The 16,466-nt window shown below is 43.6% G+C and overlaps 1 protein-coding gene across 4 annotated transcripts in view; it reads left to right on the top strand.

Moving 5' to 3' along the window:
• hdac5 (histone deacetylase 5) overlaps positions 1–16,466 on the top strand; it is an 85,427-nt gene that overhangs the window by 20,709 nt on the left and 48,252 nt on the right. For 2 of the 4 annotated variants that reach the window (XM_037793068.1, XM_037793067.1), the window contains exon 2: positions 4,954–5,124. In XM_037793068.1, the coding sequence (XP_037648996.1) occupies positions 5,103–5,124 (22 nt within the window). In that variant the 5' untranslated portion in view covers positions 4,954–5,102. Of the gene's footprint in view, positions 1–4,953; positions 5,125–12,322; positions 13,823–16,466 lie in introns of those variants that run through there. The other 2 variants (XR_005210026.1, XM_037793065.1) reach the window with 2 other exon arrangements.

The raw sequence follows: 16,466 nt of genomic DNA, 5'->3' as shown, positions 1-16,466 counted from the left end.
AGAATCCACCCACAGTGAGATGCCCCCTCCCTCAGTGAGTGCTTTAAATGACTCGGATCGGAGTTTTGGGCTCAGAGCCAGCAGACCCCAGACAGACCTGCTGGTGCTGCTGTGCGTCTCTGTGCCTTTATGTGTGTATGGTGTGAAGAACAACTGTGAGTCAGTGGGAGTGAGGGGAGTCAGAGCTAAACATGTTCCTTTAAATCACATTACAGCTAAGTAGCCTGATCCTCACCTGTGACACACAGACACACACACAAAGGCCTTCTGACTTTCATTCAAGGCAATTATTCTTTCTCTCTCTCTCTCTCTCTCTCTCTCTCTCGCTCTCTCCCTCTCTCGCTCATACTTTCATCCAGTGTACTGTACAAGACCAGTCGGTGGCGCCAGAGGACCAGGGAGCCACAGTGAGCAACAGGGCGCAGCTTGTTTCCTCAATGTCATTTAACTCCTGTTCAAACACCAATGTTGGTTCAGAACACAGCACACGGAGGAATCATTCATAAATGTAGAGCAGTGAGACACCAGTTGAGTTAACGTTAGGAGTCATGAGTTATATACTGTATATATTATTTATTTATTTTTTTTATAAAATTTCATCAGGATCTAAACAAACCGACAAAACAACCGACAAAACACGAGATAAGATCAAGCTAAATTGGCTTTATTGATCCCCAGAGAGGAAATGTACATGCTACATACAGGATAAGAAAACAAATAAATTAGCTCACAATGACTCAGAGGAGTTCTTGTGATGTCAGAATTAAGAAGCGTTAGGTTTTGGACTGGCACCTGGGAAACTGATAAAACTGATAATACTGGGGAGAATATGAGTGTCCAACCTGACAGAGTCACAAACCACTAAGTCATGACCAGGATTAAAAATGTCAAAGTTAACTTGAATAGACATTTTTTCAAAGCATTTTAACGTGCCAAACACTAATTGCTGCATTGCATTGCAAGTGAGCGCCGTCAATCGATTAAAATATTTAATCACGATTAATCGCATATCAATCACACATTTTTTATCGTTTCAAAATGTACCTTAAAGAGAGATTTGTCAAGTATTTAATACACATGTCAACATGGGAGTGGGCAAATATGCTGCTTTATGCAAATGTGTTTATATATTTATTACTGGAAATCAATTAAAATACAGAACAATGACAAATATAGTCCAGAAACCCTCACAGGTACTGCATTAAGCATAAAAAACATGCTCAAATCTAGGGATGCTAATTTTGAAACATTTTCTTAACCGATAACCGACCCTCGTTAACCGGTTATTAACCGTTAATTGACAAGATTTGTGCTTCACATGCAGCGGTGAGCCAGCGGCAGTGTATGAGGACAACAGACAACTGAGTCTCCAGTTCACCGTCCGGGAGTGTTAACTTAGCAGGCAGCCACTTTCCCAGTAAAAGTCTCCACCGCACATTTAGTTTAGTTTAGCAGGTCTGCCCGGCGAAACGATACTCTGTCTGTCCAGATTAACAATAGCGATTGTCCGACAAACAGTGTGTGTGTTTGTGCTACGTTAACAGCTGCTAGTGTTGCCGGTGGCTCCGTGCCCGCTGTAGCTACACACATACGCTCTGTCAGCGCGGCGTAACTTCAGCGAGTTTCCGACCGACTGTTGTCGGTGGCGTTCTAGCTGTGAACGTAGCTGTAGCAGACAGTGTGTGTACAGTTTATTTGTCGGTGAATAAATACTACGAGGCTACATTTCCTCCGCTGAAGCGAGGTATAGATGGGAGCCAACTTCCTGTATCTGTAAAGTGGGTAAGTCTTTTAAAGCTCAATGCCAATAAAACAGAGGCCTTGCTCATCAGGCTCCAAAACAACCTCTCCAAAACACATCACACCACCGCCTCAAACCTCTTTATCGATGGCTTCTCCGTCCCATTCTCCACCCAGGTCATGAGCCTCGGGGTCACCCTAGACAGCACCCTCTCCTTTGCACCCCACATAAAAAACGTCACCTTTCTTCCACCTACGCAACATCTCCAGACTCCGCCCATCCCTGTCTCATTCCAGCACAGAAATCTTGGTCCACGCATTTGTTAGATCCCGGATCGATTACTGCAACGCTGTCCTCTCTGGCCCTCCCACCAAAACTGCTCAACAGACTTCAAATCATTCAGAACTCTGCTGCCGGAATCATCACCCACACCAGATCCTCCGACAACATCACCCCCATTCGCATCCAACTACACTGGCTCCCTGTTCAATATATATATATATTGACTTCTAAAACCTCCTGCTCACCTACAAAGCCCTCCACAACCTCCCCCCCACCTACCTCACTGACCTCCTTCAGGAGTACAGCCCCTCCCGTTCCCTGCGCTCATCATCAGCAGGTCTTCTAACCCCACCCCCCACTTCACGCCTCAGCACCATGGGAGCTAGGGCATTCAGCTGCTCTGCTCCCAGGCTCTGGAACTCCTTCCCTCCTCACATCTGGCAGTCTGACACCGTTACAGCATTCAAATCCCACCTCAGAACTCACCTGTTCAAACTGGCCTATTCGCTGTAGTGTGTCCATCAGTTCATCATACATGTCTGCATAAATGTGTCTCTGTCATGTCCGGCTGTTTTTATCTGTTTGAGTGTAATTTTATCTCTATAAGGTGTCCTTTGAAAGGCGCCACCAAATAAATGTATTAAGTCTGTAAAGGGGAGCCTCGTGGGTACTCATAGAACCTATTTTCATTCACATATCTTAAGGTCAGAGGTCAAAGGACCCGGTTGAAAATGGCCACACCAGTTTCTCCTCGACAAAATTTAACATAAGTTTGGAGCGTTATTTAGCCTTTTTCGTGACAGGCCGGGCCGTTACAACCTAAAAGTTGCGAGCTGCGTTAATGCGTGAAAGAAATTAGTGGAGTTAAAATGGATTGGCGGTAACGAGTTATTATCACGTTAACTTTGACAGCCCTAATTGCAGTAATTGCTGGGACGATACAGAAAAGAGCAGTGCAACTAAAGTCTACATCACAATCCAGGTTAGGGTTGGCAAGATTTCTTCAAAAAGCAAAATGAAATGTAAAGTGCAAGTTGGACGGACCGAAAGATCAGAACGTTTGGATATGACCTTATCGTCTGAAGCCTTTACTGACTAATGGAAGTTGTCGTGCTCCACAATAGAATGCTGGTCATTTATTAAGCTAATTTATTCCTCCATCATTTCCTTGTACAAAAGCAAAACAACAATAGACACCAAGGAGAAGCCACCAGGAAACCCATTCTGGCTCAACAGCAGTACTCACACTGTCTTTATAAACCTTTCCCTAATATCTCCCCTTGTAGAAATGAAAAAGTTGAGCTAAGCTTTTCATTCTCACATGGCACTACTTAACCCTGTTTGGCTGCTTAGCTTATGTACTTGAAAAAAGCAAGACAGGTTGGATTTATGCTCGTATTGCACACAGTATGTTAACATTACAAGAGAAAAGGCTTTTAGGATGAGGACTACCGATGTGATTGGTGAATGTAATGCTATATCAGGCTGGGGATGATGGAGTGTAAACTACCCCAAATCCAATAAAGAGCAGGATAGAGCAGCTAACATTAGCCTCAACTCTGACATAGTAGCATCCTGGACCAGCTTCCACACAGTACGAAAATACTACAAAATTGAAATTAAATGTTGCGTGGCCCAGTCATGATTGTCACAGCCTCTAATGCACCCCCCCTATAATAAATGCCCTCTTTCTGATCCCACTCTGTGCTCAAATGGGCCACAGGTGCGCCAAGTTAGCCATCCTGATGAAAACGCCTATGGTGCGTGCATATTTGCGCGTGCTCGCATGCAGGAGCATACACTTAAGGGTCCCGGTTTGGGGGTTTGAAATATGGTCACCCTACCTCAACTCTGACATAGTAGCATGCTGGACCAGCTTCCACACAGTACGAAAATACTACAAATTAGAATTGAATGTTGCGTGGCCTTGGAAGTACCGCTGTGTTAGGTCACTACTGTAGTTAGCTAGTTAGCTGCTAACGTTAGAAATGCATGTTAGAGCAGGTAAACACACTAATCCTTCCCTTGCACTTTTTCTCGGGTTTTTGTTTTCGAAAGGGCGAATAAAACTACACCACCTTCCAAAGTCTTTATATAACAGCTATCACAACATGGGGAGAATTCAGAGGGCAACCTCCGAGTCTGAAAAGTGAAGCCAATGTGGAAGTGCCTTAAACTAGCATTCTTTCTTACAGCCAGCAGGCGGCGACTCCTCTGGTTGCTAAAAGAAGTCTGATTGTATAGAAGTCGATGAGAAAATGAGCCTACTTCTCTCTTGATTTAGTTTGACTCAGTAAACATTGTAAACATCAGTTTATGGTCTCAATCACTAGTTTCAAGTCTTCTTCAATACAGCATGATGTTCATTTAGTAAATGATGGTCCCATTTAGAGTCAGATAGACCATAAAGCAGGGGATGCTTTAGGGCGTGGCTACCTTGTGATTGACAGGGCGCTACCACGGCGTTATCCGCTCTGGGAGTTGTCCGTGTCTTCGTCCTACAACTTAACCCTTTCACAGTGTGTTTTCACTTCATGGAAGTTAATTGTTACATATTGGCTGCCTAAAAACGTCTTATTCAGTGTTTTGTTGTTGTTAGCTCTACCCTCTCGTGTCACTTCTGGTTGCAAGAAAGCAAGATAGAGACGGCCAAAAAAAACAAGATGGCGACGGCCAACTTGACGAACTCGAAGCTTTAAAACGGCAGTCCACAAAGCAATGGGTGACGTCACGGTAACTACGTCCACTTCTTATATACAGTCTATGGTACAAATCCCAAGGTTGACCGACCTGCCGTGCCTATAGTTCTGGTTGCTAAATCACGATTGGACAATTGCTATTTGAAAGGAAAGGTTTAGTGAACAGTAAATTGTAAAAAAAAAAAATCAATGAATAGCAGGTGCTGAAAAACCTAATTTTCTCTTTTGCAGAAAAGCCGACATTGAGAAGAAAGCCTGATTCATCTGTCTGCCTGTCCATTGTCTGTCCTCCAACACATGGCCGACTCCGAGGACCCACTTTAACGCACACACACTCACACAGTGGAAGGAAAGGGGAAGGGTGTCCAGGTTCAACCTTCATGAATTCATCACACGCCTCAGGTAAGTCTCAATCTGTCTTTCTATCTCAAAGAGCTGTTGTGGCTAATGCTGGTGTACTGAGTTTAGCGGTGGCGGTAGCTAAGACATTGGGGACTGACTTGTGACTGGACATCGCTAGTTTGAATGCCTGTGCTTTCAAATGTCTTATTTTCTTCTGTTTTGTCTCCGTTTATATAAGCATACTATTTTTGCTGGTGGGTATACCTATACACAATACCAAAACAGGATAACATTCTTTCACATGATCTCTGTGTTTACTGTGTCAAAGTTTGGACCTCTTAGTTGAATCTATATGAGCAATGCAAGCTTCAGCCTTGTTTTCTTGGGGTTGGATTACTCAGTTGTGTGGTTTGTTGTTGTCAGCTCACTCAATGATATAAAGGGAACCTTATTTAGCTAGCAGCTCAGTTCACTAACTTTAGCTCTGAACCATGTATTATGTAATGTATACCCTGGTCCAGATTAAAATGTCAACAACTATTGCATTGATTGCCATGACATTTACATACAGCCATTCATGATCTACACACAATGGATTTGAATAACTTTGGTGATCCTCTGATTTTTCCTTTAACGCCATCATCAGGTCATAATTTCAATATGTCAAATACTTTAGTTTATAACCAAATACCTGCACAACTAATGACATCCCCGTCAGCTTTATCTGTACTTTGTGTTTAATGCTAGCAGATCTTAGCACGCTAACACGCTAAAATACGGTGATAAACGTTTAGCATCAGCATGAGAGCATCGGCCGTGTCAAAAATCAACCCCTTATTCATTCATTCACTCACTACACACTATTTAACAGAAACTCAGTACTTTTTCCAACTTTTTTTTTTCCAATTGCAAAAATTAAAAATGTAATTTTAGTAACAAAATAAGAACAGGCAAAACAAGAAAGAAACACAAGTCTAAGAGTGTATGTATGCTAGCAGCTCTGTGAGGCTGTACATAGGCACAATGGTGCTTCAAGCTAAATACTAACATGAGCATGCTAACAGTGATGATGCTAACATGTTGATGCTAAGCTTGTATAGTGTTTACCATGGTCACATCTTAGTTAAGCATTTTAGCATGCTTGATATTAGCACTAAACATCACGTACAGCTGAGGCTGATGGAATGTCATTAGTTTTGCAGGTACCGTATTTACCAAAGTACAGTACAGTGCTTTCTACAGAAGCGTGGCATTAAAAGTTTGAATTGTGTTTTATAAGCTGCTTAGAGCTAGCATTAGTTTTAGGAAATTAAACATGTCATAGTTCCCTCTATTATCTATTTTATATTGCTGTGAAAACATCTCCCTCAATCAACTGTATTTATTCAGGTTTCTCCCAAAGAACTACATTTTACAAGAATACATTTGAACACATCATGATACTATAATAATACAACTCAAAGTAACCTCCATTAATGTTAGCTTTTAGCTACGTTATTTAGCCAAGCAGGACTGTGCTGCCCACCGGCTGCTAACAGCTAACGTTAACTAGCTCTCTTCCTGCCAATTTCAACACGATCACAATGTAGCATTACCGGGGATCGGCGACTAGAAAGCATTGATGGAAATCTCCCAATCACATATTTGTATTGATTATTGACCGATAACGATCGCCATCACTAGGGATGCACCGATATCACCTTTTTTTTCAGACCGAGAACAAGTACAAGTACTTACATTTGGGTACTCATCGATACCGAGTACTTCTCTGTGCCAAATTACCCTCGTTAACAGCCAGCTGGAGGGTGTGAACGACACACGGCAGGCTGGGAAGTCCCGCATACGAGGCGGTATGCCGCGACCGGCTCTATGTCGGCTTGGAAAGGCTCGGGGCGAAGGTGCTTCCCGGGGGCCGCAGCTTTACAGCGCTCCCCGTCCGGACCTCGCCGCACCGTGGACAAAGGGCTCGCTGCGCCTTCTCTCCCCACCGGGGGCGGCCCCCTGCTCCCGGTGTGACTGTCCTCAGTGCACCCCGACCGTGTCGTGCCGCCAGATCGGGGCTCGGCCCACGTAAAAGGCGCCAGGGGTCTGTGGCGATGTCGGCAACCCACCCGACCCGTCTTGAAACACGGACCAAGGAGTCTAACGCACGCGCGAGTCAGAAAAAAACCTGTGGCGGAATGAAAGTGAGGGCCGGCCCGTCTCACCCGCACCGTCGGGGAGGTGGAGCGTGAGCGCGTGCGATAAGACACGAAAGATGGTGACGAGAGGTTAACGTCACGCTGCCGTAAAGTGGTATTGGAGCAGTTTTGCGAGTACGAATACGAGTACGAGTACATGAGCACAGTATCGGACCCGATACCCGATACTGGTACCGGTATCAATGCATCCCTAATTCCTAACATTTTTAGCCCTCAGTTTGTAAAAACTCATAGAGTAAAAGAACATAGCACCACAAGGAGGCGGGCTCTCACATAGAACAGAATGCTCAAAAAGCACTGAGCAGCATTGAGCAGCACAGATGTGCTTTGTGCACATTCTAATTGAATTGTGTGATACAGAGTGTCGGTTGATACATTTAAAATTGATAAGCCGGTGTGAGATGTTCGTTGACGGTACGCAGACATTGTTCCATATTGTTTTCCGACATATAATGTGCGCATTTTTTACTGTACAATTGTGTTTGTTAGCAATCAACGGGTGGCAAATGAATTAATGAGGTAGCACACTGTCAAGACACCTGTACGGCATCCGTTGGTATTTCTTGACACCTTTGTCTCGGATTGAGTGACTGGTTGACTGACTGACTGTAATGTGGTTGTCATGGATACAGATATAGTACATAACGCACACACACACACACACACACATAAACACACACACAGACAGCAGTGTGACTCCAGGGGTTGATGCGCCTCAAATAGAAACGCAGAGATGAGTCATCCGCTGAGCTACTGCAGTACACACACACACACACACACACACACACACCTTTAGCAGATGTGTTTAGTATGTGAGACCATTAAGATGGGAGACATGTTGCCCGGTCAGTTGCATCTCTCTCTGTCTCTCTTGCTGCCAAAGTGACTTAAAAGGATGATGTAAGATAACAGAACACGTCTTTAATATATATAACCGCCACAGCACTGGATGATAGAACAGCAATGCAGCAGCTCAAGTCAATGTAAAGCAATACAGGACATTACAAAAAGTGTTCAGTATTTACATGTCCTCCTCTCTTTCTATGTATTTAGTCTCTCTGCTTGTGAGTCATACCGAGTTAGCCCTGAATCTGCTCCGAGGACACAGAGCTGTTTACACAGGAGGTGAGGGCGATGAGGGTGACGAGGAGGAGGTGGGATGAAGGTGATGATAAAGTGATTTAATGAAATATTAGCGTTCCTGGAAAGGAAAGGAAAGGAAAGGAAACTCATCACGGCAGCAACGATCAGCCCATGAGCTGATAAGCTGATGAATACAGAGGAGTTAAAATGTCCTGAGCTGATCTACTGGATCTGTACTGGGGCCATTCAAGAGTTTTTTTTAAAGGAGACATATCATACTCATCTTCAGGTTCATACTTGTATTTTGTGTTTCTACTACAACATGTTTACATGCTTTAATGTTCAAAAAAACACATTATTTTTCTCCTACTGTCTGTCTGAATATACCTGTATTCACCCTCAGTCTGAAACGCTCCGTTTTAGCATCTGTCTCTTTAAGGCCCAGTCTGCTCTGATTGGCTTGCGAGAAAAATATGGTGCCCTGTTGCAAAGGTAGTTCTCAAGCTGTGGGCGGTATATTCTAATGAGGCTGCATTTGACATAGGAAGGGGAGCCAAATCCGAATGGCTCGTTGAATGATATGTTTTTTCTGATCCAGGCAGCCCATAAAATACTGATTGGGTCGTCTTATTTCACAGTTTGTTTGTAGGCACAGATACCCAAATGGATGTGCACAAGCATTGAAAAAGTGAGTTTTTTGTTGTAGCGTGAAGGTACTGGTATCATATGAAACTAGAAAATATAATGAATCCATTGGTACCAACCATGTCATACTTAAATGTCAAGAAGGAGGCTAAATAACGCTCCAGACTTAGGCTACATTTTGGAGAGGAAAAACTGGCATGGCCATTTTCAAAGGTATTTGAATATTTCTGCATACTGGGCTCCCTAAACAGCCTCGGGATTGCATAAATTGGGTATCACTCTAAAGCTGAGACTCTTGTGGATCCAATGAGTCCAATGTTCCTGTGTGATGATGTTAGTCCTCTATAGTAGCCATTTCACATTGTGACTTTTTTTTTTTACTCATATTTCATACATATGGGGGTGTGTCTTTATACTATTTTCCTACAATTAGATTTGAAAAAAATCTTAATATATCGCCTTGCTTACAGTATCGCCATATATCGCAATATATTGAATCGTTACCCCGTATCATGATGCGTATCGTATTGCCAGATTTTTGCCATGCTCAGCCCTATTTATTATGTTTGCTTTGGTTGCATGAAGGCTGATTCCTTCTGATCCTTCGTTTGTTTGTTTTTGTAATCCACACACTCTTTTAGTCGTTGACATCCCGTTACACTCCGTTAAAACACTGGAACCTACTCCTTAAGGCACAGCTTCACTTAGGACCGAGCTGCTGAATGGAACAAACAAATACTATAAATAGCAGAAAGCAGTTTCAATTAATAATACCTACACTGACAGCCAAGTGAGGGAAAGTGAGCAGTGGAGCTTTCGGTGATAAAGCGCCATTTTTTGGGATTCTCCATCACGAAATTGTTTGCGTGTAGAAGTGTACACAAGAAAACAACACATTGTAGTTTCACGGCCGTTTATGTATTGGACTGCTTCTTGGCCAGGATTAGTCTCTTCTGGGAGTCTTGTCGTTGTCTTTTTTTAAAAACATTTTTAAACATATTTCGCATGGATTAAACACAAGATATAGCGGGATAGTTAGTGAGATTCAGAGGTGCAGATTTTGTTACCTTTTTCAACTCAGCCAAGATAGACATTTCCTCCCTCTTGCCAGGACGGGGGGGGGCTTCGGTGGTGAAGCCTCACGCTTCCCCCGAACGGACTAAAGACTAATACAAGCATTCTCATCGGGCCTCATACACATTTAAATGATCTGATCCTTAACTACACTAATTTAGTTTAACATTTCATTTGGCACAACTTGCACTGTGTCCTCTTCGCAGCATCACACATTTATGTATGTATAGTAAAAATCCTCTCGTTTATTTAAGCTATTGTCAATGAGTATCGGATATTGCTAAGTTTTGTATATTGAAAAGTATTGTGTAGTTTTTTCTATCTAACTGTCTGTCTGTCCGTCCGTCCATCCATCCAGGGCTGTGTATTGAACCTCAATGCTCTTTGGTACCAACCAGAATATGTTCGTAGAATTTAGCATTAATAAGAATAATAAGAATTTGCACCTTGTATTTAGGCACCACAAATGTTACATGGTGGTATTTTTAGCACTCTTATTAGTAAAGAAATGTTAAACGTTACTCCGTTTCACTCTCCCTGTGTATAACGTCATCGACATGCACCAGCTTGGCCAGCTCTGCAGCGCGAGTGCATGTAGATGAACGGCGGCCCTTTGCTTGGACTCCTCGCTCTCTCACCCGGTAGCGGCGTGGAGGGAGACGGGCACCGGTCTGCATGAGCTGCCGGAGCTGCGGTGCCGGTCAGCAGAGTTTCACTTTCAGGGCATTACGTGACGAGGTGTTATCAATCCACTGGACGAGGGCGGCTTCAACCACAGGTCGCATTCGTTTTTTTACTCAGAGAAAATTACTTTCTTTGTCCCGTCATGATATCGATGTGCACGCAGCATCAGCCTCACGTATCAGCCGGAAAGCAGACGGTCCGTGAGGCAAATTATAACATTAGTCTAACGTAGTTTTAAAATGTTTTTCCGCATGTTTTCATGTATGAAAAGAGCCCAAATGAACACTGTAAGTGGACTACTTGATTTACTATCTGCAGGTTATTTAACCAGCGTTTGTGTAGGAATGATTCTGTCCCAAGCTGTTTGATCACTATCAGCTGTTTGATCACGATCAGTGGTTGATCTCTGTATTATTGCTCTACCGTTTATATTCACAAACAGGACAGAAGCAGCAGGTTAAACCACTGTTCATTTAACTGGAATAGAAGTTGGTTTATTTTATTTTGTGTTAAATATTGCTCTGCCTTGTATCTTGAGAACTGAAGCAGCAGGTCCTGAAGTTGCACTTTTTATTATTTTCTAATAAAAGCTGTATGTATTTGCCATTAATCATTGTTTACTTACAGTAAGAGTAGTAGTATGGTTAAAATCTTAACAATACCCATCCCTAATGTCTGGACAAAATATAGTGCCAATCCATCAAGTAGATGTTGACATATTATTACTGGATAAGTGAAGAAACATTGACCCGCTGGTGGCACTAGATTGAATATCAATCCATCCAACAGTTGTGGAGATATGTCAGTCCTGACCAATGTGGTGGACCGACCCGACAGATCCGGCGTTGCCGCCATCCCGTGTGTCACAAGGCTAGCGCGGCGAATACAAAAGTGGAACAGCGGTGTGGCTGTTGCATCTCATCGGAAATAGCACACAGACGGGATAAGGTCGTGGCATGGGACAGCCGCCGTTAAAACGTGGACGATCGCCACCTACAGAACAGCACACAATCAGAGGAAGAAGAGGTCACGGTCCCGCCCACGCTGCTTGATTGACAGGTGATCTCTGGGGCAGTGCAGTGCAGAAACATGACAGCGCTGAACGCCTCAACCCCCCTCTACTCCCCTCTACCCCACCCCAGAGCTGTAGGCTTACTGCTCTCTCTCTCTCTCTCCTTCTATTTTTATCTCTAGCTCCTCCTCCCTGGCAGGCTATTTTCAGCTATAGTCCCTCCATCAACCCCCCCCCCATCTCCTGTGTTAGTAAATGCTTCTCTCCTCTTCTCCTCTGCCCTGTTCTTTAATCTTTAACAAATACCATCGATCTAACAGAAACGTGCAGCAAAAAAGAAAAAGGGAATGAATGGAGGGATGGACGCGGAAGGACCGTCCCCTCTAGTTCTCCTTTGGCGTGTCGCGAGGCTTACTTCAATGAAATAAGCTGTTGTTGACTTTCTCTTCATCCGTCTAACTTCCTTTCCACCCAGTGATCTACTTTCGCCCTCCACCGCTCTCTCTCTCTCTCTCTCTCTCTCTCTCTCTCTCTCTCTCTCTCTGTCTCTCTCACCGTTCATTCAGCAGCTCAAAGAGCGTCACACTCCCGCGTACACACACACTCACACACATACACGGCGGTGACTCTCAGACAGTGAATATTAGCCGTCTGACCAGCAGCTGTTTCTGGTCGCTCGACTCCGCAGCCCCCTTCTTGTGTGTGTTTTTTCTCGAGGGATAAAGAGGACAACGTGTGATCTCTGGCTGTTCATTTTTTTTCTGGGAGGATTCTAACTCGTCTTCTTCCAGTCCAGTCCTTCCTCTCCTCACATTTCCTCCTTTTTTTTATTATCATACCACTCTGTCTCCCTCCTCTTCCTTCCATTTCCCTTCTCTCTCTGTCATTCTCTCAGCGCTTCGTTCTAATTTTGGAAGCATGGAACCTCGGGGAGCGCTCTCCCAAAGCTATTTACGTCCTCGCCTCTCCTCCTCTTCCTCCTCCTCCTCCTCCTCCTCCTCCTCTCCTCTCCCTCTCGTCGGCCAGGAGGAGAACAGCATGAGGATCCTTTGATGCAGCCGAGCAGGGGAATTCTGCTTCTCCTCTTCTCTGTGTTTTTGTTGCTGTGTTGTTAGCTGTAGCGGCCGATCCCCTCCCATCACTTCTTATGGAAATGCACAGTTTCACAGGCGATACACGGCGACGGGAGTTCACCGATCACCTCCTGGTCTCGGTTTTGCTCGTGCAATTTGGTTGGAGGAGACTCAGAGAGGGTTTCGTTGCACCAAAGGAAACTTTTTTCTTCCATCTTCTTGCAACACACCAGCCACTGTCACTGTTTGAGGAACCAGCAAAGTGCTCCAGGTGATGTAGACAAGACCAACTGACCAGAAAGTCACATTTCAGGGTCCTTGCGAAGTCTGTACCTAAACTTGACTTTGATTTTGATTCAAGCCAAGCAGAGGGAAGGTTTCTGATACCTGCAACCCGAGGCTACAACATTAGAAAAGAGGATTTTTTTGTCCCTAAGTGTCAGTGACTGGTCATCACAGCACAAACAAAAGCTCTGGGAAAACTGAAAGGTGGAGGCTACCTGCAAAAATCTGCCTAAACTGGATTACACAATAAAAGCACAGAGGAGTTTTCTGCGTTCCCTTTGGGAATTTTTGACGGAATTCATGGTAATTTTTTGAAAGATCATATTACAATACAAGCACAGAAAACATTTGGAAGTTTTTGAATTTAACCGGTTATTCATTTCATCCCAGAATGAGTAATCCATGATTCAATATTTTTGAAAGCATCTTTCAGTGTTTGTGTCGTCCTTGGCAACTCGAATCCTAAACCGAGCCATGCCGATATCTCGGAACTGACTGGTGTGTTTTTTTCGTGACAAAATCGAGCGCTGCCTCTTGTCTTGGCATGCTGTTGCATCCCACGGTGTCAGGATTGTGCGCCATGTTGCAGACCATCTATGAGACTGAGTCCTGTTTTTCCTCCGCCAGCACAGACAGCCACCACCAGCCTCTGGAGCTCCTGAGCGGCAACAGGGGCTCCAGCGCTGCCATGCCCACCGCCGGTGAGTCATCTGTGGGAAAGGAGGAGGGGAGGAGGGGAGGGGATGGGGGGGAGATGTATGCTGGAGGTTGTGTTTTTTTTTTTTTTTGAAGGAAGGCTTTTGCACAGAAGCTGTTAGTGTCAGAAGTGCCGGTGAACAGTTATAGGCTCAAAAAAAAGGATGTATGTGTGTGGGGGGTTTTGTTGATAGGATATCAGGATGGACAGTAGGTTCTGATGTTTTCAAACTGAGAGAGACATGAGGCATAGATGAAGTGTAAGGGGCAAGGGCATGCCTAAACACAACAGGAAGTTAGTTCTTGTAGTTTGACCCGCTCATCGACATGGTCAGCAGCTAAAGCTGCAGGAGTGGCTGTGACATACAGCTCGCGGAGGCAATTAAGGTACTTTAAAAAACCCTTAGCACCCGACTGCTGCGTTTTGCTTCAAAATCCGTATCGCCTCTCAGAGTCATAACTCATTCAAGGGCTCAACACAAACACCATATTTTTAAATTCAGTGTGACTTTCACTTTCCGAGGATATCATCTTTGAAAACGTCTATAAATAAATCGACTTAGAAATCACAGAAAAAGGTGTACCTTATAACTCCAAAACTTGTCCGACAATCTCAAAGTTTTCTTCAGTATCAAAGTAATCCAGTGATAGCTGTCTGAACGTCCATGGGTACATTGCAAACAGGAACTGCTAATAGCTCATTCGGCAATGCTTTTAAAGGCCTTTACACACCGGAAGGCGTGACGAATAAACGACATGAAAATGCGAAATACTCGCCTGTGAATATTATATGTCTAGGGCTTTATTGTGAAAGGCAAGAACGGAAGGAGTGGATCTGATCTGCGCTGCCTTTGTCAAGGTTGAGAGGAGTATTAAGCCCGGGACACACCGGGAACGTCAGGAGCGTATGGCGGCTTTCTCTGTCTAAAATAAATATAAATTGTATTCATAATGAAATGAAATGGCCATTAAAAGGCAAACTCTATGTAGAAAGACAGCAGCAGCTGCAGAAGCAGAAACGCAGCTGATGTGAACACCTGACGCGTGAATCACGCAGCCACCACGCCACGCAGCCGCCACGCGCTCCTGGCGTTCCCTGTGTGTTTCGGGCGTTAGAATTTGCCGTCTTGGTTTCGGACTACGGAGCCTTTGTGTCATAAATATAGTTGTAACTCAACCTGTTCCGCACAACGTGTAGATTTTTTGTGGTGTAATATTTGTGTTCTCAAAGTACTCATGACAAAAACAACAGTACGAAAACTACTGACATGCAAATGAATTGTACGAATAAAAGGCTGCAGGTGTGTAAAGGCTTTAATGTTTACCAAGATGGAAACAATTATAGCCTAAAAAAGGGGGTCAAGTTGGAGCATACAGCTAACTCACTGACTCCAGGGCAACATAATGCTTCCTGTTTACATCCCCCAAAGCCCTTAAATTATAAAAACTGTAATTCCCAAGCTTAAAGCATGTTAATGGCCCAAACAGAAGTGCGACTAAAAAATAGCAAGAAAATCCATTAATATTAACTTGTTTTCATTTTGTACTCTCGTTGTAGTGGGACATTACTAAGGCTCAGAATGTCCCATTGCAGCCCTGTCTCCTAAAAATGACGTTCCCATTAGGGCTGTCAAAGTTAACTTGATGATAACGCATTAACTCAAATTTGTTTTAACGCCACTAATCTTTTTAACGCATTAATGTAACTTGCAATTTTGAGGTTGAAGCGTCTCAGTTTTAAAGCTAGAGTGAAGATGCTGGCGTCATATGAAACCAGAAAATCTCAGTCTTCATTGGTAGAATCCATCGGTACCAACCATGTCATACAGGCTTATTGCGAAGGAGGCTAAATAATGCGCCAAACTTAGGCTGTATTATCGGGCGAGGAAAAACTGGCATGGGCATTTTTAAAGGGGTCCCTTGACCTCTGACCTCCAGATATGTGAATGTAAATGGGTTCTATGGGTACCCACGAGTCTCCCCTTTACAGACATGCCCACTTTATAATAATCACATGCGGTTTGGGGCAAGTCATAGTCAAGTCAGCACACTGACACACTGACAGCTGTTGTTGCCTGTTGGGCTGCAGTTTGCCATGTTATGATTTGAGTATATTTTTGATGCTAAATGCAGTACCTGTGAGGGTTTCTGGACAATATTTGTCATTGTTTTGTGTTGTTAATTGATTTACAATAATAAATATACACATATATTTGCATAAAGCAGCATATTTGTCCACTCCCATGTTGATAAGATTATTAAATACTTGACAAATCTCCTTTTTAAGGTACATTTGGAACAGAAAAAAGACGTACTATTAATTTGAGATTAATCATGAGTAAATATTTAAATCGATCCACAGCCTAATGATAGTCCACGGAAGTCCACGTAGAGAGGAGGTCAAGGTGTCGGACAGGTCAAACAAACACAGGACTTTCACCCAGGCAGGTGGCCGCTGTTCGTGTCCCGCATGAAACTAAAAGTAAACGTCTACTTCTATTAATTTACGTCCCTAGTTTAAATATCGTAACAAACGTAGTCATTTTAAGCCCAACCATCATGTTTTATTTTTTTTACTAAACCTAAAAAAAGTAGTGTTGTTGCATTTTTGTTTGTTTCAACTTACAATGTTAACCATGTGTTTAAAAC

Source organism: Sebastes umbrosus, chromosome 14, assembly GCF_015220745.1.
Source record: "Sebastes umbrosus isolate fSebUmb1 chromosome 14, fSebUmb1.pri, whole genome shotgun sequence".
NCBI lineage: Eukaryota > Metazoa > Chordata > Actinopteri > Perciformes > Sebastidae > Sebastes > Sebastes umbrosus.
Note: the sequence above shows the minus strand (reverse complement) of the source record. Positions and strands in the feature narration are given on the sequence as shown.